At 37.0% G+C, this 20,830-nt stretch overlaps 1 protein-coding gene across 1 annotated transcript; it reads left to right on the forward strand.

Moving 5' to 3' along the window:
• The first annotated feature begins 330 nt into the window (after positions 1 to 330).
• Positions 331 to 20,649, forward strand: enpp1 (ectonucleotide pyrophosphatase/phosphodiesterase 1). Its single transcript, XM_077552777.1, has 23 exons — positions 331 to 697; positions 4,516 to 4,582; positions 6,400 to 6,466; positions 7,246 to 7,343; positions 7,423 to 7,502; positions 9,429 to 9,548; positions 9,817 to 9,926; positions 10,543 to 10,611; positions 10,802 to 10,874; positions 11,135 to 11,243; positions 12,356 to 12,487; positions 12,570 to 12,601; positions 12,722 to 12,849; positions 13,582 to 13,651; positions 13,929 to 14,016; positions 15,248 to 15,435; positions 15,543 to 15,576; positions 16,498 to 16,658; positions 17,980 to 18,100; positions 18,259 to 18,333; positions 19,281 to 19,413; positions 19,774 to 19,918; positions 19,995 to 20,649. The coding sequence occupies exons 1-23, from the start codon at positions 578 to 580 to the stop codon at positions 20,145 to 20,147; spliced, it is 2,373 nt and encodes a 790-aa protein (XP_077408903.1). The 5' UTR covers positions 331 to 577; the 3' UTR covers positions 20,148 to 20,649.
• The last annotated feature ends 181 nt before the right edge of the window (positions 20,650 to 20,830 follow it).

Here is a 20,830-nt window from a genome sequence, read left to right on the forward strand (position 1 = left end):
TATTTTATTACTTTATTTTATTTCCTCCACAGATGTATGTACTGTACACTTGCAAAACAAATGGAATATAATTTTTGATGTTTTGTTTCGACGTTTTTACACTTCGTAATGAATGATAAACTAATTATCTCGCCTTGAACCAACGATGTTTACCACAGACGTTAAGAATTGTGAACGTTAACCTTACAATCATTTCATCTGGATCCAAGAGATCGCAGTACTCCGGTGTGACCGCAAGAGGACGCCCAAGCGCCAAATTCATGTTGCTTGTCTGAGCAAAAAAAAATGAATCAATGGATTGCTAAAACTCCAATTTAAGGCATCTTCATGCGCCCATACACTTTTTTTTCCCTCCACCATCCAAATAGTGGAACTTCCCACTTTGGGTTTCCCCCTCGGCGTCGAAAGACTTTTACATTTCGTCAGTAAAAGAAACAAGGCGGCGCCACACTGGCAGGCAGGGCCACATCCGCACTCACGCTACTTTTTTAACACTCTTTTTACAAACACACATTCCCTCTCCGTCTGTCTGCCACCCCGTCTGCAAGCGTGTGCGTGCGTGGAGCAGCCGAGCGCCATGGAAGGAGCGTACAAGCAGGGAGAGGAGCAAAGCGCGTCCCCGTTTGTCACGTCGGAGCCGGAGAGTCAGAGGCAGACGCCGCAGAAGAAGAGCAGGCGTTGTAAAATCATCTGTGGGGTATGTTTGGCAAAATACACACGTAATGACTGAGCATCCACCTAAATCCCTTTTAAATCATCATTCGCTCGCAATAACTTCTTCTCTCTTTTTTTTTAAACCCATGTCTGCCTTTCTGTTAGTTACACTCGCATGTCAAACTCCAGTAGTGGAAAGTAAAAAAAAAACAACAACACTATTTTATTTGAAGTCGATTTTTCACCGATATAACAGATGAGCATGAACCAGAGAGCATTGACGGCTATGACGGAATAAATTCAGAGAAGCAAGATATTCCGCATCCTTTATTTAAGTGATTTGTTAGCTCGTCAGCTATAGGATTGATTCGTGGCACAGTTGCACGCCCATGTTGGAAACGTTTAACACCCCTGGTGTGTGTGAACATGGAAACAAAATGTTTTCACCCTAATGCCAAGAGACAGAGGCCAGGAGACGGGAGTTGCCCGTCCCCGCCCCCCCCCGTGCTGTGGGGGTCAAAGGGGCTAGTGTGGCTGAGTGGTGGGGGTCTTTTTCCAGCTGCTGGTGAAATGCAGTTCAGGATACCGAAGAGTAAAGTTTCAAGTGAAAGGAGGCCTTTTTTTTTTAATGGCTTTTTGTTTCTGCAGTGCAGTCAGTCGTTCCAGCAACACCGGAAAATGCTTTGCACAAGATTTTATGTGATTTAAAACAAGAGATAAAAAAAATTATATGTATATTTTAAAAAAGAAAAAGGAATGTCAGCGTTAGATTAAATAGTAATCTGGTTGAATGGGTTTTTGTAAACGATGTTAGATTTGGACATTTGAGTTTCATCTTTGTAGGTTTTAAGTCTTAGATTGTTTAAAAAAAAAATAGCGACATTTGTTGTTTACTCTTGGTGGAATGAAAACGAACCCAAAATATTCATGGGCAGGCTAAATCTGGGATGCAAGCAAAGCTTTTGATGAACCGTATGTAACTTCAATTCAATTTAAAATAGAAAGTTAAACACGCCGTATCCAACAGTTTCCCCACCTTTGCAATGGCTTCCAAGCTAAATGCAACAAAATGGTACCGAATGGTTTTAATTGGTGACATATGTGGACAAACTTCAGACTACTTCCTGGAGTACAAAACAGCCGGCATGCATCTGTTAGTAATTCTAACACTCGTCCTTGTTAAACTGCAGTGTTGAAGAAGTACTTCCAAGAAGAATGGCTTAAACTTTTTAAGACTTCTATAAAAAAGTATATTGAAAACGCAGCAAGGAATAAACTCATGCTTCTATTACAACTGTCAAAGTGTGTTCGTTTGAAAAACACTGTGGAGAAATAATTAAGCATTATCATCGAAACATGCAAAACCTGACAACTACATTGTGGAACTACTGTATAGCGTTATACTTTTTTTTTTCCACCATTTAATTTTTACTGATTTTAGTCTATAGCTAAAACGGGGCCACGCCTTCGTTCGCATCAGCAATTCGCAAGTTCCACTTTAGAGTGCCTCATTGTCCGCCATGAGTGCACGTACACCATGCAGAGATAGATGGATGAATGTGAGTGTCAAGGAGGGAATTCATTTTTGTCTGACTTGTCAGCATGTGGACCAGGACTTTTGCTGCTTTAGAGCGCCTCGTTGTGGCGTGGTAAAGCCCTGCGACGACTTGCTGCGATATACTGTATCTCAGTCGCAGCAAATTTTAAGTGGATATGCTGTAGTTTTACACTTCAAACATCCATTTATTTTTTTATTTTTTTAGACAAAAGATGAGCATTCAGTACTATTTAAATACATGCATGCCGACTATTTGTTTTTGCCACGGAGTAGAGCTCAGGATTACTGTTTGCTTATTCAAGGTTAGTTAATGTTTTTGGAACTAAGCTCAAATGTTTCACTCGTTCTTTTTATAGCATTGCAGTGACGTTTTGAAGCTAAAACAAGCTAATATTGTTACTTAAGAATACAGTGTTTAACCGTACTGTCCACTTTTGACAATTTAGTCCCACAAAACGCCCAAAAGACCTGAAAAATGCGGTCGATAGCGTATCAAGTACGTTTTCCACCAGACAGCCTGTTTACTTTCACAGACCACAAAGAGGGCTAAAGGGCATTCCCGAGGAGCCGGCTCACTCTCGTCATTATCCGCCTGCGTAGCTGTAAAACTCGAACTACCCAGAGAGGCACCGTGACCACAGCATATTTTCATACCTGTCACGGAATTCCACAGACTTATAAAGACGAACTCAACGCTTATCAGAAGAGATTATTTGTGTAACGGTTTACAGAGCTTCTTCTTCTTCTTCTTTTCCTTTCGGCTTTTCCCTTCAGGGCTCGCCACAGCGAATCCGTTTGCCTCCAGCTGAACACATTAAGGCATTCAATTTAAAACCTGTCATAGGCCTATAGCGTTTTTGCTGTTGAATATTTCAAGAACAGCAGTCAGGAGAATCTAACTAAAAGGCCTAAATTTCAACTGTATGCTTTTTTTAGTCGCGCGTGCTTACTCTGCCTCAGCATGATTTTGTTGCTTTAAGATGAAGGAAATTGCCAAAAATGATATACGCGATAAATTGAAAATGAACAAAACTGAGGAGTTTGTGATCAAAATAGATGTGGCATCGACTGTTTACGCTTCCATTTGTTCTTTACCCTCCCTGACTCTATAAACTGATCTGTGAAAATCCCCTCTAATTATAAAGCCCCACCCCCGGCTAGGCGTAGCTTTCCAATAAATTACAGGAGGCCAAAAGGAAAAATTTTGTTTGCTTTTTTTCTCCCTGACTTTTGCTCCATCTTCAATATTTATTCACTCAAAAATGGAGGTTCTACAACTAGCTTTTTTCAAACCCAAAGTCCCTCTCAAGTTAAAATACATACAATATGTATTTAAAATTGACACATAAACTTAAACGTAAACTTACCGAATGAACAATACTGAGCTCTCCAGGAAAAAAATTTAAATAATAAAAATGAAATAAAATAAAATAAAATTGACACATAATAGGGAAGAGTGCTAACAACAATTTAACCTTTTTAATGATTTTTTAAAAATCGCTAACTTTATAAATGAAGCTTCAAAGTCATGAAAAAAATCAACTCTCATGTTTGAGCTGTGAAAATGTATCTGCTTAGAACCCCCGGAGGCTGAAATGTATCCCTTTTATTGGTCTTTCCATGCTGTGGCAAGAGCTAGCCACCAGCTAACTCATGAGCTAACATAACATAACATAATAACTTCCATGGCTTCCGTAGACCAGCAGACGAGCAGCTGGCTCGTCTGCTGGCGTCACCTCGTCTCTTGGGAATGTGAATAACGACATTGAGCTGTTCTGTAAATTGTGACATCCGAGGAAAATGTATGAATTAGGTGCGTGTAACCAAAGCCAGCTAGCAAGCTAGCTAGCAAGCGAGTGATAGAAATAGTGTGTGACTAGTGAGGCAACACATGTCAAAATCAAATAATCTGTGAGCTGCTTATTATTAAGGGTAATGTCGTAATGATATTAAAACCACTTTTGGATCATAGTTTGTGACATTTTTGAATTTTAACTCTTAATAGAAGCATTTAAAAAAAAAAACGTTTTGGTGAGGGTACTGCGGGTACGATAGGCTTTCAAGGTCCACCTTCAGAGGTTACATTTAAGTTATTTTATAACCACAAATCAACACTGGTTATTCCCCAACAAAAAACAAATTAGAACATTGGAAACAACATCTGAGTTTTTGTTGTTAAATAAATAAATGCTGATTATTGAGCTCCTCGAAATTCTTGCTGTATTTTTCAGTATTTCATTTTTTTATATTTCCTGTCTACCAATGACATTGCTAAATTTTGTAAAATTGTTTTTCTTTTGCAGGTCGTTATCTGTGTACTCCTCCTCCTCCTCCTTGCACTGATATTACCCTTCCAACGTTCCCAAACCGGTAGGTTTGACTTTGCGTTGGTCAAAACACAACACAAGATATTTTCCACTTTTGTGACCTTTTTTTTTTTTTTGTGGGTGTTCTAAAAAAAAATGACCTCCTTTCTTGCATGGGTTATAACAAATGTCAGGAATCTGAAGCATGCACTGGATTGTACACATTAAAAATGGAACAGAACCTTTGGGGGTTTTGTCTTTTTGGTTTCCTTGAAAGTCCCCCTCGTCCACAAAAACCCGCTGTGAGTTATTCAAGCGCCACAAAAGGGAGGTCTCATTACCATAGCAGACCGTTTAGAGCCAATGTGGTGACACTGATACCCAACATTTGTCAGATTGTGAGTGTGTGTTGTGAATAAGCAATAGAAGCTGATTAGAGAAGGACGGTTGTCAAAAAGGCTCCGGTCCAAATCTCCTGCTGCGTGTTGGCGGAAGCCTCGCTTAGTTCAGCTGTGTGCGGCAGCTGCCCCCGTCCTGGGTGGGGTGCCTTCTTCTCTTGTGGCACCGCCCTTACGTATTTCCCATTTAGCGTGGCATGGGATGCATATGGAAAAAATTAAGACTTCACCACACGGAGCCCTATTTTGGCATGAGACAGTTGAGTGCATCTTTCTTGGTTGCTGTCCATGTCGCATAAAACATGCTCATTGATACGAGTAACTCAACTTTCTTCAAAGGATAAATTGTTGCGCAAAAAGCTGTTTTGGAATGATGTTATGCTGGCGGCAGTTTGAGCCTGAAGCGTCTACTTGTAGTTTACATTATTTCCTGTGTGGAAATTTCCATCACTATTGAATTCCTGTAGCCCGAAGTCAAGATTATATGCCTTCTTGTGCTAATTCTACTTTATTATGCTGATCCCTGCTAAATAATTGTTTATGCAACCATCACTTGGCTGATTTCACAAACCCTGCTTTTCTTTTTTTTTTAAGTGAGCAGAAGGAAGTAGAGATTTCAACCAAAGCTGCAAAGATTTGAAAAGATAAAAGTCATCTTACAGGTTTTGTCAAATCAGCCCACGAGTGGTTGTAATACTGATAAAGGTTATTTACAAGGCTATTTACAAGACACTCTACTAAGGAAGACTTTTTAACTCATTCACTGCAATTGACGGCTATAGTCAAAAATTCATTTGAACTATTTCTATTAGTTTAACATTTTTTTCCACTTTTGCTAACAAGAGTATGAAAACCTAGGAAAAAAATTGTGTACATTTAGAACAGATATAAAATTTGTAATTAATCGTTAGTTAACAAGTGAAGTCGTGATTAATTACAATTAAAAATTGAAAAAACTGATGGGCCTAATTTAAAAAAAAATTTTTTAAAATAAGGGCCATTCAATCGTAATTAATTGCATGATAATTTTTTATCTTTTATAAATGTACAATAAAAAAATCTAGGTTTTCATAAAAAAAGGAAATGAAATGAAAAAACTAATTTAATTTGCAGTGAATGAGTTAATGCCAAAAAAAAAAATCAATAGATAAGGTAAAAGTGCCATAAACATAAACTGCATACATTTGATTTACTCGTGTCCTTTGGAAATGTTTCACTCATCTAATATACATTTCTAGTGAGTTAGTTGTTGTCATAAGAGGATTATTGCATCAAATTACCGTATTTCCTCAAAACAGAAGCTTCTGAATTACGGTTCGTAACTGTATTTACCTCACCTCAAAAGTTAACTGCGAATCCCATTTCAACTCTGTTGCTAACCAAAACAGCAGCAGTACACACACACAGTCTCGGATGAATTCAAGAGTAAAGACTTTTGACAAATTAATGTGATCATGATAACCCCCCCCCCCCCCCCCTGCAGATGACGATGTGCCCTGGCTGCAGCAGGACGCCTCTGAGGGAAGTGAACAGTCGCAGTGTCCACCAAGGTAGTGCTTTGGAATTCTTTATCATTCCGCATATTTCTACCGTACCAGACAGAGAGCAGTGTGTTTCAAAAGTGGTATCGAACATCCTTATTAAAGTAAAAAAAAAAAATTGAAACAGAATTTGAGGAGAATTGAACAGATTAATGGCATTCCCATTCATTTAAATGGTGAAAGATGATTTGAGATACAAATGTTTTGAGTTAAGTGTGTTTTCACAGATTAAATTAAACTCACATCTCAAGACGCTGTTGTATTCCAATCAGAGCTTGTTGCTTTTGATCACACCACACCATTCTGCTTTTTCTAAGTAATTCACCGTAACGCATTTCTGTAAATAACTCCATTGACTGGCGACACCCACATGGATGGCGAATGAGTGGCCGCCATTGTTCCCAGCCGGCTCTTCTCAGCTTGTGGCTCCGGAAAAACAAAAAAAGAATTGTTTGCGGCTGCCTGCATGTTCCGTCTTTTTGCTTCTTAAAAAAAAGTGACCTTCTGTGGTGGAAGGTTGTTTTTTTTTTTTTTTGTCCGTGTGGAAAAATCATTGTCTCTGTGGAAACCCGTCTAACGACTCAAGCATGTATTTGTGTGTGGGTGTGTGTTATGGAAAAAAGGAACCGCTCACACTAAATGATTATTTTTGCTAATGTGTTGTTGCTCATAAGATTTTTATAAAAGCTTCCTCAACATCCTTTCCTAAGATTATGCAAAAACAGCCTGGCTTTTGCCAAGCCAATTTTTGGTATTACTTTCACCAATCTTGCCGCTTTCCTCTTTAGTTTCACCAGGTCGCCCCTCATCCTGGTGTCCTTGGACGGTTTCCGGGCCAGTTATCTGAAAGACCACGCCAGCCACACGCCAGTCATCAGCAAGTTACGTAAGTGGGCAAAAGTTGCATTTCTGCGGCATCTCGTGGTTGAAGAAACATCCTGATGTGGTCAAACGCCGTGTTGCAGGAGCCTTGGGTACGACCACGTCACATATGAGGCCAGTGTATCCTACAAAGACATTCCCAAACCACTACTCCATTGTCACTGTGAGTATTAGCTGCACCTCGTCTTTTATTTGTGTATCTGCCACGTGCTCTGTAAACAAACACAGTGCAACTCAACCTCCGGCTAGCACTTTATGTAAATGCGGTGCAAACATAAATTACAGCAGAAATTTTGCATCTTCTGTCGGGTTCTTCATGTGAATTAGGGATCAGCAACCTTTTTTTGTCAAAAGAGCCATTTTAGGCCAAATAAATAGCAAAGAATGTGTCTGGAGCCATAAAACTTTTGAAGATTGTGTTGCGATGATTGAAACAGGAAACAGTGTGTTAGTGTTAGTTGAATGTACTGAGGGCCCAAGAACTAATTCGAGCTGCACCAACATAAATAAATATGCATCATCCAATACTTTGACATTCATTTTCTTCTACCTTTAGCTTTAAATTTGTGATTTTTTTGTTGTAATTCTTCATACTTTGTTCTTCACACTTTTTTTTTATTTTATTTTTTTTACTTTTCTGCCTTTCTGGCTAATTTCTGACATTTTTGCCGATTTTATGGACATACGGTCATTTTCCGCCGTTTTTGGCAATTCTGTGGACATTTTATGGTAATTTTCAGGATTTCTACTTTTGATCACTTTTTTCTGCTTTAAAAAAATATATTTTCAGACTTTTTTTGGGCAATTCGAAAAATATTTTATGGTAATTTTCTGTCTTTATTTTTTGACATTTTATGTTACTTTTTGAACATTTAACATTTTCTTGTCTGCATTTTGTATTTTGACATTTTTGGCAATTTTATGGACATATGGTCATTTTCTGCCTCCTTAGTTTTTTGTGACATTTTTTCTGCCTTTTTTGCTCACATTTTCTCAATTTTTTGGCAATTCTGTGGATATTTTATGGTAATTTTTAGGATTTCTTGTTTTGTTTTGGGCCATTTGATAGATCATTTTTGATTTTTTTTCAGATATTTTTTTTTGATTTTGACTTTTTGGGCAATTCTAAAAATACTTTCTAGTATTTTTCTGTCTATATTTTGGGATATTTTATGTTACTTTTTGAACATTTAAAATGTTCTTTGTATTCAGTTCTCTGACATTTTTGGCAATTTCATAGACATTTTATGGTTATTTTTTTAAACATTTTTGGGTAATTTTTTTAAACATTTTTGGGTAATTTTTTTAAACATTTTTGGGTAATTTTTAAAAGCTTTTTCATCTTTTTTGAATATTTAATATTCTTTTTTAAAATCTAAATCTTGTATTCATTTGAAGAATATTTTATCTATAAAATTTTTTTAAAAAAGAATAAATACGTAAATAAATACTAATTTCTGCTCATTTTTGTAGAGATCCACAGGGAGCCACAGGAGAGGGACTAAAGAGCCACATGTGGCTCAGAGCCGCTTGATTTCGGCGATTTTAAATCAAGCAAATTATGTCTTTTATGAGGCTTCACAAAAACTATTGCCAATAGAATTATTTTCTGTAACTCAGTAACATTTGTTTGCCTGTACCACTTCCACTTCCACTTCCAGCACTTGTGGCGCTTTCTGTCAGCAGTCCCTAAAGCATAAAATCCTCTTTTGTATAAATACAATAGCGAATGCATGATGGTGTATTAGTGCTATTGTTTAAACACAGTAATTTATAATACACTTTGACACTCAGGGGTTCTGCAAGTAGGACTTGTTTTGTTTAAGGAGGGAAATATTAAACTAGAGATCTTACATCATGCATGATATTATGGAATGCTGACCTACGGAGACTTGCGCTGCAATTATGGACCAGAATGGCACAATACTTAATTCTCCCAACGTCCGCTATGTTCTTAAAGGGCACTGATTGTGGTGTTCATTCATTTGAATTATTGGTTGGAAAATCCATTAGTCAAATTCCAAATCTGCATCTCCATAAGTAATATTTGGTTTTGTTGAAGATAATAACAGAGATTTCATTGTTACAGGGCCTTTACCCAGAATCCCATGGGATAGTTGACAACAAGATGTACGACGTAACCCAGAATGCATTCTTCAGCTTGAAAACTGAGGAGAAATTCAATCCGAAATGGTACCAAGGAGAGCCGGTAAGTAAATGTTTTGTACTTTTTTGGAGTGTTAATTTTTCCACATCGTATCGTGAGAAACCTTGACAGTTAGCGTGGGCTGCACTTCGTAGGTCTCATTAAATAATGAATAGGAGGGATTTAATGTGCAGGAATGCGTGGCTTCACAAAGGCATTGTCAACATTATCTGTGGAGAGAAATGACGAACATTAATACAGATGTTAGATCACTAGCGACGCTTCGTTTCTTTTTATTTATTCCTCTTTGACTCACTTCACTTCCCTGCAGGTCTGGATTACTGCCATGCGTCACAAATTAATAACGGGAACCGTCTTTTGGCCCGGCTCGGACGTCGACATCAATGGCACCTTCCCAGATTTCTTCAAAATCTATAATAGGTAAGAGTGGCACTGCTTAGTTATCGTTATTTATGTTATTTTAAGAGAGTAATGTTATTCATTAATGTGAAGAGGGATCATTTAAAAAAAAAATTGATTTTAGTCCTACAAATCTCTGCAAGTGTTTGTAATTTAAATTAATCTACAACAAAGTTGTTCAATATGTCCTTGGTTGCAGGTTTTACTGGTAGATCGCATTATATATATATATATATATATATATATATATATATATATATATATATATATATATATATATATATATATATATATATATATATATAAAATTTTTAAAAATAGTCAGCCTATCTTCCAAATAAGAAATTTAGCTCACTGGTAGCGCTTGCTACCAAACCAGTGGGTGCAGGTTCAATCCCCAAGCAATGCGATCACATCAGGTCGATATTAGGGTAAAAAAATGTGATAACCTTGATCCACAACATTGAAAAACAGGATTGTACAAAGTGTGCAAAGTGTCTAATGTGAGGAAAAAGTTGTGATGTGATGACTTTACGACTGACTTATGTTGCGCACATACTAGTTTAGTCAAGTCATCTCTATTTAAGGTCATATCACATTCTATAATATTGCTCGGTGTGGATTTCTCTGTCCACAGAAGCACAACCTTCGAGTCCAGAGTGGGGATGCTGTTTGATTGGCTGGATTTAGCGCAAGGAGAACGACGGTATTTTGGCTTTTTTTTTAATAATATAATATACATTTTTTACTCTAAATATTTTTTTATTTTAATATATATATATATATATTTTTTTTTAATTATATGGATATATATATTATATAATTATATCTGATTTTTTTAAATATAATATATAAATAATAATAATAAATATTTATTTTATTTTATTTTATTTTAGACCTGACTTTTACACTTTGTACCTGGAGGAGCCTGACTCATCAGGGCATCGCTACGGACCGGAAAGCAGCCAAGTAAGGTTTTATCTCAACGGGTCACAGAAAAAAGTAAGGTTGGAAAAAAGTATGTGAGGTTGGGATTAATGGGAGACAACTTGACAGGAGCCCTGACCTCAACCCTATCAAGCATCATCTAGTATATGTCTTGCTCACAATCTGTAGAAAATCTTGAACCAAATCAACCACATTGTCTTCCCTTTTCACTTCCTGTAATGACAACGTGACCCAATTCTTTTGTCCATACGGTGTATCTGATTACTTCATTTGTTCCCCAGGTCGTCGAGGCCCTGAAGAACGTGGACCGGATTATGGGGATGTTAATGGACGGTTTGATGCACAGGAACTTGCTCCACTGTGTCAACCTAATCATCGTATCGGATCACGGTGAGTTGAGAAGGCTATTTTTCAGGTTGACTCGGATTCATCTGCTGTGCAGCCAAAACGAATGAATGGACTATGAAATAACATAAATGTGACCAAAGGCCCGACTGTGATCGAAAAGTTGGATGTTGCAAAAGCAGTGCGGTGCCGTCTTCGCTCGCCTGAAGTCTCTGCGGTTTGGCAGTTGAAAAACATCCAGATGGCTCTGAGGCTTCCATTTGCTTTCGTCATTGCACAAAACGTGCCAAACAGAGATAAAAAAATAAAAAATTGGTGTGTGAACTGAGGAAGAAGTTTAGTCAGATGAAAATATTAGAAATAATCAGATTTATATTATTATATATATCATATTAAAAATATCTGAGATAAGAAAGGCAAACTTTTAAAAAATAATTAATTGATTTTTTTTTATATTTCTTGGCAGGCAAGTTAGCCAACAGCCATTGAAAGTATTGACAGAATGCTGAAAACATTAGACACAAATTGGCTGAAATTTTAACGCACAATTGTAAAACTTTATTCTACTGAAATTCTTCAGCCCATTTCTCATAATCTTTAATTAGCCACTTTTGTTGGTCAGTGTTAAATTGCCTACCATGGTTTTCTGAAAATAATAATACATTTTATTATACTTATGGACAACAGTATTACAAAATCACAATCCAGTGTTTTTATTGGTTATTTAATTATTTTATATTATATAATATTTTGTGTTGCAATATTATATATATATATATATATATATAATTATATATTAATTATTTATTGTTTATATTATCAAGTATGAGAATATAAATAGTTAAAAATGTTCACATGGAATAAGACACCCACTTCCTGTCAGCGCTCTTATTTTGAAACATACTCACACCACTTGCGGTGCGCTACTTAGCGCACTGACGCTAACTTTGCCGCTTTTGTCCCGCCTCAATGATAATCGCAAGTCTCAGGGGAACTCGGCGCTCCATGAACTTTGGTAGTTTCGCACATTTTCGGAGGTCACGCAGGTGTCACAAGTTTGGACGGGAGCTTGTGTGTAGATAAAAATGATTTATGAATGATGTTCTTTTGTAGAAGAAATGCTATACAGCCATACATTTGTAATGTGTTTTTTCCAGGCATGGAAGAAGCAACATGTGAAAAAGCAGCATTCGTGTCTTCCTACCAGGACAACACCGACGCCTTCACGGTCATTCAAGGCCCGGCCGCCCGTATCAGACCCAGCCGCCTGCCTGGCGACTTCTTTTCCTGTGAGAAAACCCAACTTTCCCGTCCTCCCAACACCCTGACCTTTTCCTTACCGCCAACGTCACTTCTCTTTCTCTCCCGCAGTCGACTATGAGGGCCTGGTGAAGAACCTGTCGGTATGCAGAGAATTCCGAACGTGACTTGTTGTATTGATGCAAGCGGATGGAAGATTATCTGCTCGCTTGACTAACGAGCCGCCGTGTGTTGATGCTGCCGGCTCTGTGTCTGTTTTGAAGTGCAGGACTCCCGAGCAGCCATTGAAGGCGTATCTTAAAGAGAATCTCCCCAAACGCTTTCATTTTGCCAACAATGTGAGGATAGAAAGAGGACACCTGTATATGAAAGAAGGCTGGCAGGCTGCGTTGTAAGTCATTGTTGTCATTTAGGGGATCTCATCTCAACTCATTCACTGCCATTGACGGCTATAGACGTCAAAAATTCATTTGAACTATTTCTATTAGTTTCACATTTTTTTTCCAATTTTGTTAAGAGCATGAAAACCTAGATTTTTTTTTATAGTACATTTATAACAGATATAAAATTTGCTAAATAAACTCACAAATTTAAGAGTTTTTTGCTCACTTTATAAAGTGGCAAATTTTCCACTTAATAAAGTGGCAAATTTACAAGTTTTTTTTCCCGCAAATTTGCCACTTTATAAACTCACAAATTTGTGAGGTTTTTTTCACTTTACATTTGCAAATTTGAAAATGTACGATTTTTCTTTTCTTGCAAATTTATGATTTTTTTTCTTGCAAATTTAAAGTGAGAAAGAAACTCATAAATTTGCAAGTTTATAAAATGGCAAATTTGACATATTTTCTAAATGTAAAATTAAAAAATTCTAGGTTTTCATATTCTTTACAAAATTAGAAAAAAAAATTAAACTAATAGAAATAGTTCAAATGAATTTTTGACGTCAATAGCCAACAATGGCAGTGAATGAGTTGATATAGCTTGTTATATGAATTTACCTAAATGTTAAATTTGCGCTTTTTTTGTGCGAAAAATACGGTAAAATGAATTTTTGACGTCTATAGCCGTCAATGGCAGTGAATGAGTTAATAAAGTATTTTCTTCCTTTTTTTATGCACAGAAACAGCAAGGAAATCAAGTACTGTTCGGGCGGTTTCCATGGCTCCGATAACCTTTTCACCAACATGCAGGTGAGACCAAAGCAGGATGTTCGTCACTGAGCATAAATATCTTGTTTAAAAAAAGAATATGACATTTATCAGGTTCAAGTCAAGCTGATAAAATGAGTCTCCGTCAGTCAGATTGGATTTAAGGAAGTAATGTTTAAGCGGGGTTTCACATTCATCGTGATGTCTTTCCTGCAACTGGAATCACCTGCTTATTTTATCTCCATTTTAATAGGACTAAACAGACTAACTATAGTATTATCATTTTTTAATTATTAACAACTGAATTTTTTTTTTTCAGGCAATCTTCATCGGTTATGGCCCAGGATTTAAGAGTGACATGATTGTGCCTCCTTTTGAGAACATTGAATTGTATAACCTCATGTGTGGTAAGTGGCAGACACATTAACTCATTCACTGCCATTGACGGCTATAGACGTCAAAAATTCATTTGAACTATTTCTATTTGTTTTTCCCCCACTTTTGTTAACAAGAGTATGAGAACCTAGAAATTTTGTTTTATTGTACATTTAGAACAGATATAAAATCTGTGATTAATCGTGAGTTAACTGGTGAAGTCATGCGATTAATTACGATTACAAATTTTAATTGCCTGACGCCCCTAATTTTGAATAATCTTTTCTTTTCTTTTTTTTATTTATTTCTTTTTTTTAAATAATAAAAATAACTAGTGAAATTATTAATTTCAATTAAAAATTGTAATTGGCTGACGCCCCTAATTTTTAATAATCTTTTGTTCTTTTTTTTTTTTTTTTTTAAAAGAGAAGATTTAAAAACAAAAAAACAAAAGTGGAAAAAATGGTAAACTAATAGAAATAGTTCCATTTTTTTTTTTACGTCTATAGCCGTCAATGGCAGTGAATAAGTTGATAGGACAATTTATTCTTCATTATTATTTATTATATCCTGCCATTTCAGTTGATGTTGCAAAACACATGACACTCATATAGAAGAAGTTGTTTTTTTCAAACAATTTTTGGGTCAAAGAAGCAAATTTAAGTGTTCAAAATTGAACTTTATGATGCAAAGTTAATGCACAGCAAAAATATTAAATATAAAGGCAGCGTGTTAAATATTTTTCATTAATCAACATATATCATGTTTTCTGCCTAGCTAACTGAATGTTCACATAATTGCAATGTGGCGGTGCCACCTAATTACAGTGATTCGCATATCATTATAGTAATTGTACAATAATAATATAGCCAGCTGGTGTAAACTGAGAAAAAGCTGTATTCTGTCGAACAACCATATCAAACTTATGGCCTGCGGGCCAGAAGTGGCCCCTCACTGGGTCCGATCTGGCCCATGAGAACCGACGCAAACAAAAGTTTTTCACGAAAATTTACTATTTTGGCCACTGGATGGCGCACTGACAACCACGTAAATGAGCTTCTGAAATGTGGCCGTTATTTATGTATTATAATTTATGTATTTATTTATTCAGATGACGCTGCAATAATATAATAATAAATGGGAATATTTTCAGAGCGTATGTGTTATTTTTTGCACCCTGTTGTTATTTATAGCTCATTAGGGTTGAGATCAAATGTAGGTGAAAGTAGCCCTTTTTGATGTTACCCGCCCCGTCCCTTCCAGATCTTCTCGACATCCCTCCCGCCCCCAACAACGGTACACACGGGAGTCTGAACCACCTCCTCAAGCGTCCCGTCTACTTGCCTGTTCACCCTGCGCAGCTCTCCCACGATATCCCCTGCGAGGCCGGTGACTCGCGCCCGGCCGTCGACCTCAACTGCACGTGCAAGTCACTCAGAGAAGGAGAAAGGGTACACTTTTTTTTTTTTTTTTTTTTTTTTTTTACAACGAACCATATCATCAATTACATTACGTCGTTCTTACTGTGCAATCGATTTCAACTGTCTTCTCCCTTTAGGGTGGAGACGCGGCAATCTTGAGTCCAAATGCCGGTGAGTGTCTTTTTATTTTTCCGTTTGACGAGATCATAAAGGATAACTGGTGTGGTTTGCCAGCATGGGTTGTATTTTTAGACATTTTATTTTGGTAGTTCAGCTTTGTGGCAACACTTTGGCCCTTTTCTATTTTCCGCTGGCCAAAGTTCGCTTGTACTCAATGAAGTCAGTATAATCCAAATGAATGGGAGCCAAACCCTGCTGTTATTTTTTTTTTTTTCATTTTGGAGTTCCGTTATTGCATCTTGTAATCCACAGCCCAAGTACAGTTGGCAATCTTACATCAAACATTTTGTGCATTAGGTAACTACGCTGTTATTGTGATTACTGTGATTCCTCAAATTAGTGGCAAGAAAGAAAAACTGAAAAATGTTGGCTTTGGTCCGTCCACATGTGGGACTTACGTTCCAGAGCACCCTCACAATAAATGAAATCAGTTTTATAGCATTTGCGGCATTTAAAAACAAAAGTTTTTAAACACTTTTTTTTTTTAAGTAATACAATCACATTAGTATATTGAGAAAGAGCAAGCCAAGGCAAAAACATTGTTACAGTTTATCAATCCCTCTGTGTTTACAGTAAACAAATCCCATTTTTTCCTAACTAAATAATGTAACTTATCATAATCAATAATTATACCCAAAGATCTACAATATAAAATGAACCTACAGCCATGTAACAAAAAAAAAAATATTACATAGAATTTAATAATATATTAAATAATCTTCAGCAAAAACTGGACTGAACTTGAAATACTTCCTGTTTACGCGCTTCTTCTTTCAAATATAGTGTCAAATAATACTAATAGTATGCCACCATCTAGTGGCCAACAGTGGAATCACCCCAAAATAAACATTTAAACTGTACAAAAAAATGACATCATAACATGAGAAAATGATTTTTCCTTTTCTATCACAGCTGTCAGATGGGGTCTACGTCGCCTCCACCATCCTTTCGGCGTGCCCGGCGTCGTACAGCCGGACGCAACCTTTTGTCTGCTTCACCAGTCCAACTACATCACAGGCTACAGCCAAGACCGTCACATGGCTCTCTGGGTGTCGTATACCGTCCCCAATCTGGTGAGTCTTTCATCCCTAAACATAGCCTCGGCTAGCGGTGATGCGGGTTTGGAAGGGGGCGGAATGAGGGTTTGACTTTTACGGTTCGAATTCCTCCTGAGGCTGTTCTTAGTCATCTCCACAACGTTTTTCTGAACTGTTCTCATTGTGTGTTTAGTGTAAACATTAGCGACCTTAAGTGCATGACACTAGTTTAGAATGATGATTTTCCATTCATTCACTCTATTCTGGCAAGTGACAATTTGAATGGCGGTAATGTTATCTGCTGTCGAGGGAGTGATTAGTTAGTTGCTTTCTGACACCTTCAAATCCAAACGTGTGGTCATTCGATCCTAAAATAATCATTTGAAATCATTTTGATGGGATACTGGCTAGCAACAGTGAACGTAAATTCCGTCATTGTCACGGTGAACCCGGCTTGCATACTTTAATGGTTCATCGGGGGTTCAAAGGGGGTTCTGAGGGCTTCGCATACTCTTCGCATACTCTCCACCCTCAATGTATTCTAAATGTTATATTTTTCTTGTCTTAATTGTTCTTGCTAATGTTTTGCATTAAAGAATATATTGAAATTATTTTTTTATCAACACATATCTATACAACATTTATTTGGAAATATAACAAAAAATGTTAAAGTAAAAATAATAATATATAAAAAAAAAAAGTAAAGAACCACAATATGCCAACACAAAATTCATCAACTCACAGAATAAAATTTTATCATAAAGAAAGAAAACAAACACTTAAAAGAAACTTTGTCTCTGAGCAATTTTATACTGTAATATAGTTTATAAAATCTACATTTTAATATCATTTTGAATTTGGCCCAACTTTCTATTTTTTTTTGTGTTAAATGGTAACCCCCCCCACACACACACAATTTTTTTTATAAATATAATAAGAAATATGTATATTTAAAAATAGGTATATATATATATATATATATATATATATATATATAAATTTTATATTTGTTCTAAATGTACAACAAAATGTAATTTTTTTGGTAAGTTTTCATACTCATGTTAAAAAAATTTAAGCTAATAGAAATATGGCTGCATCTTTTAGTCACCGATACAGAAATTTCATAATAATTCATCAAATTGAGTTCAAATTAAAAAGATGTACTGTACTGTAAAAAACGAGTGTGATATTGATTTGTGTTGAGGCCATTTTCCTGCCACTAGACAACATAATTGCATTTGTAAGACGTTGGTGACATCTCAGTGCATTTTTATTATTTTATCTAATCTTTAACATGAAGTAACGTGAAATTCTGCACAATTCTGCACCCTGACTCCTAACCGATCTGCTCTTTTAGGCCACAATGAAACCCCTGGACCCGTCTCTGGAGGCGTGCATTGGCCCCGACGTCCGCATCCCACCGTCCACCAGCCAGATGTGCGGCAACGACAACACCCACGGCCTGCTGTATCCCGCCAGTGAGTGTGTATGTGTGTGCGCGTCCTGGTCACCGTTTCTCATCACCTGAATTGAAGCTGACAAGTGTAAAAGATGTCAAAAGAAACAGTTAGAGTAACTGTGGCGATTGTCCAGTGAGATTATACGTTCAGTCCTCTTGCTTCTTTCCTTCCAAAAGGCCTGAATATCAAAGACGGTTCGGCAGACTCACTCATCACAAGCAACATGGTGCCAATGTTCCCCGCATTTAAAGGTGACGTATACCATTTTGTTTATAAGACTGCAGCTCACTTTGGGGATTTTAGATGTGAATGTCTCTTTAAATGTATACATTTTCCACTTTCACTTCGATGAATACAGCAGGAAGGCAAATGTTTTGGGTGGGACCACCCAATACCATGGAAAAGTGACTCACTCCATTTGGATCGCTTTGAATGGTTGGGGCCTCACTGTTGAATGAGCTGACAGATGCTGCCCTCAAGTGGCTAATTTGGGGTATTACATGTCAGAAAATAAATGTCAAGTCAGGTTTCCATCCAAATGTTTCGAATTTTTTATGCGAATTTTGTGAAAATGCGCAAAATGGACATGCGACTTGTGCCCGTTTCCATCCGCTCTTCTTTTGCCAATATGCGCCGCGAGGTGACGTTGTAGTGACGGCACTTTGGGACAATGGTGAGTTTCAGGTGGGAATGTTGTTTTTGACGGACTACACGGAAGTAGTTTGTCTTGTTGGCTTCCCTCCCGCATGTAAGTGAAGTGTGTCGTTACATTGAGAGCTGATGTTAATAAAGCCATCTAAAATTGTATTATAGTTTTTCTTTTAATAATTATAAAAAAAGAATCGTGTTTCTTCGTCCACCCAAACATATCTTACTTTATTATCCGCCATTTATTGTTACTACAAACGTGCGTGTGACGTATTTCCGGTCTTGTAGTCGCTTATTCGCAAAACCTGTTTCCATCGCCAAAATGCGCATTTTCCTTTTTCGATACGCTTAAAAAACCACCCCCTCCTAACGTAAAAACTTTTTTTGCGAATTTTGGGGTTTTTTTTTTTTTAATTTCTGGCGTTTCCATTCAGCTTCTGTTTCGCAATTCTTGAAAATTAGTATTAAAAAAAACCAGGTCAAATTTACCAATTAAATACTGTATGTGGCACTGAAAATGATTTATTTGTGTATTTTCCACTTCCATCAGATGTTTGGAACTATTTCCATGGTGTCCTGCTTCCAAAGTATTTCGAGCAGTTGAATGGAGTCAACATCATGAGTGGTCCAATATTTGATGAGGATTATAATGGAAAAGTGGACGCCTTCAAGACCCTCTTGCCGTAAGACGATCGCACATTTGTTGTAGGATCATAAGATCTTGCTCGGTTTGATTTTCCGATTGGTCATAGTCAATGAAATGATTATAGTTAGTTTTAGTTGTTTTATAAACATAAGATGTCGTTTCAGGTTTTTATTTATTTAAAAATATTTGTTTTTGTTTCATTTCATTTCCCCCCATATTTTGTTAGTTTTTATTTATAATAAACATTGGTTTGCAGAAAAGACTACTGATAGTCTCTCCTAGGTTGTACTTGAAATTAAAAGTGTTCATCAAAAATGATCCAATAATATACTGAGCCAATATGCAAAGACCAAAATTCATATTAGAATTTTTTTCTTTCCATCTCCTATTTCTCCAGAAATGAAGCCCCCACGCCGACACATTTTTTCATCATCCTGACCAGTTGTAAGAATTCCACTTTCAGTCCTGTGAACTGCGAGGGTCCTCTCCGAGTCGAGTCCTTCGTCCTGCCGAACAGAGCGGACTACACCGAGAACTGCCCCGTGAGTAACGCCGACGCCGACGTCGCTAAGATGCCTCATTGGGTTTCTTGTCTAAAATTTCCCCGTTGATCCGTAGAGCGGCTCCGATTCAACGTGGATGCACGACTGGATGCAGCTTCACGTGGCCCGCGTCCGCGACGTGGAACTGCTGACTGGACTGAGCTTCTACCACGACAGGTTGTCTGTGGAAGAGACGCTACAACTCAAGACCTTTTTACATCGCGTTTGAAAAAAAAAAAAGAAAAAAAAAAAGCCATAATGCACTTGGTGCCTCATTATTTCAATAATCAGGAAAAAATTATCCTAATGTCCAGGTTTAGCGAATTTTTTTTTAACACTGTTGTAAAATGATTGTTGTACATAATGAACGCCATACAGTGGTTGTAAATGTTGTTAATCGTGTCACGAAATGACTTTTTTTTACTTCCGGAGGCCACAACCAAAGATGGACTGACACAAATCGTCAAAATTCTTCTGAATGTGTGTCCGCAGTTGAGAAGGATTGCAATCATTGTTGGGGGGGTAACGCGTTACTTTTGTAACTACAAAAAAATGAGGCATTGATTGCATGAAAACTGATTTAATGGAGGCTGTGCTTGTGGAAACTGAAGTGATGGGGATCGTGCTTATGAGGACTGATAGTTATGATAGATGAATGCTTAACAAATCTGACTGTTGTTGACAACGAGCACTTCACCTTGCATTGCAAATGACGTGAATTTTCAAAGTAATACGTGTCATTCACTTGTATATGGTGTGGAATATTAGTGTTGCCAAACTGGGGATAACCTTTTTTGAGCAGCCTCTTTGATGACCAAAAAAGAAAAAAACATGTTACTGATAAATTTGTACGACAGCGTATTAGGTATATTACGGTAAAGGGGGTAATATTCCGAGAGAGAAAAAATCGCC

The sequence above is a fragment of the Vanacampus margaritifer genome, chromosome 19, assembly GCF_051991255.1.
Source record: "Vanacampus margaritifer isolate UIUO_Vmar chromosome 19, RoL_Vmar_1.0, whole genome shotgun sequence".
Classification (NCBI taxonomy): Eukaryota; Metazoa; Chordata; class Actinopteri; order Syngnathiformes; family Syngnathidae; genus Vanacampus; species Vanacampus margaritifer.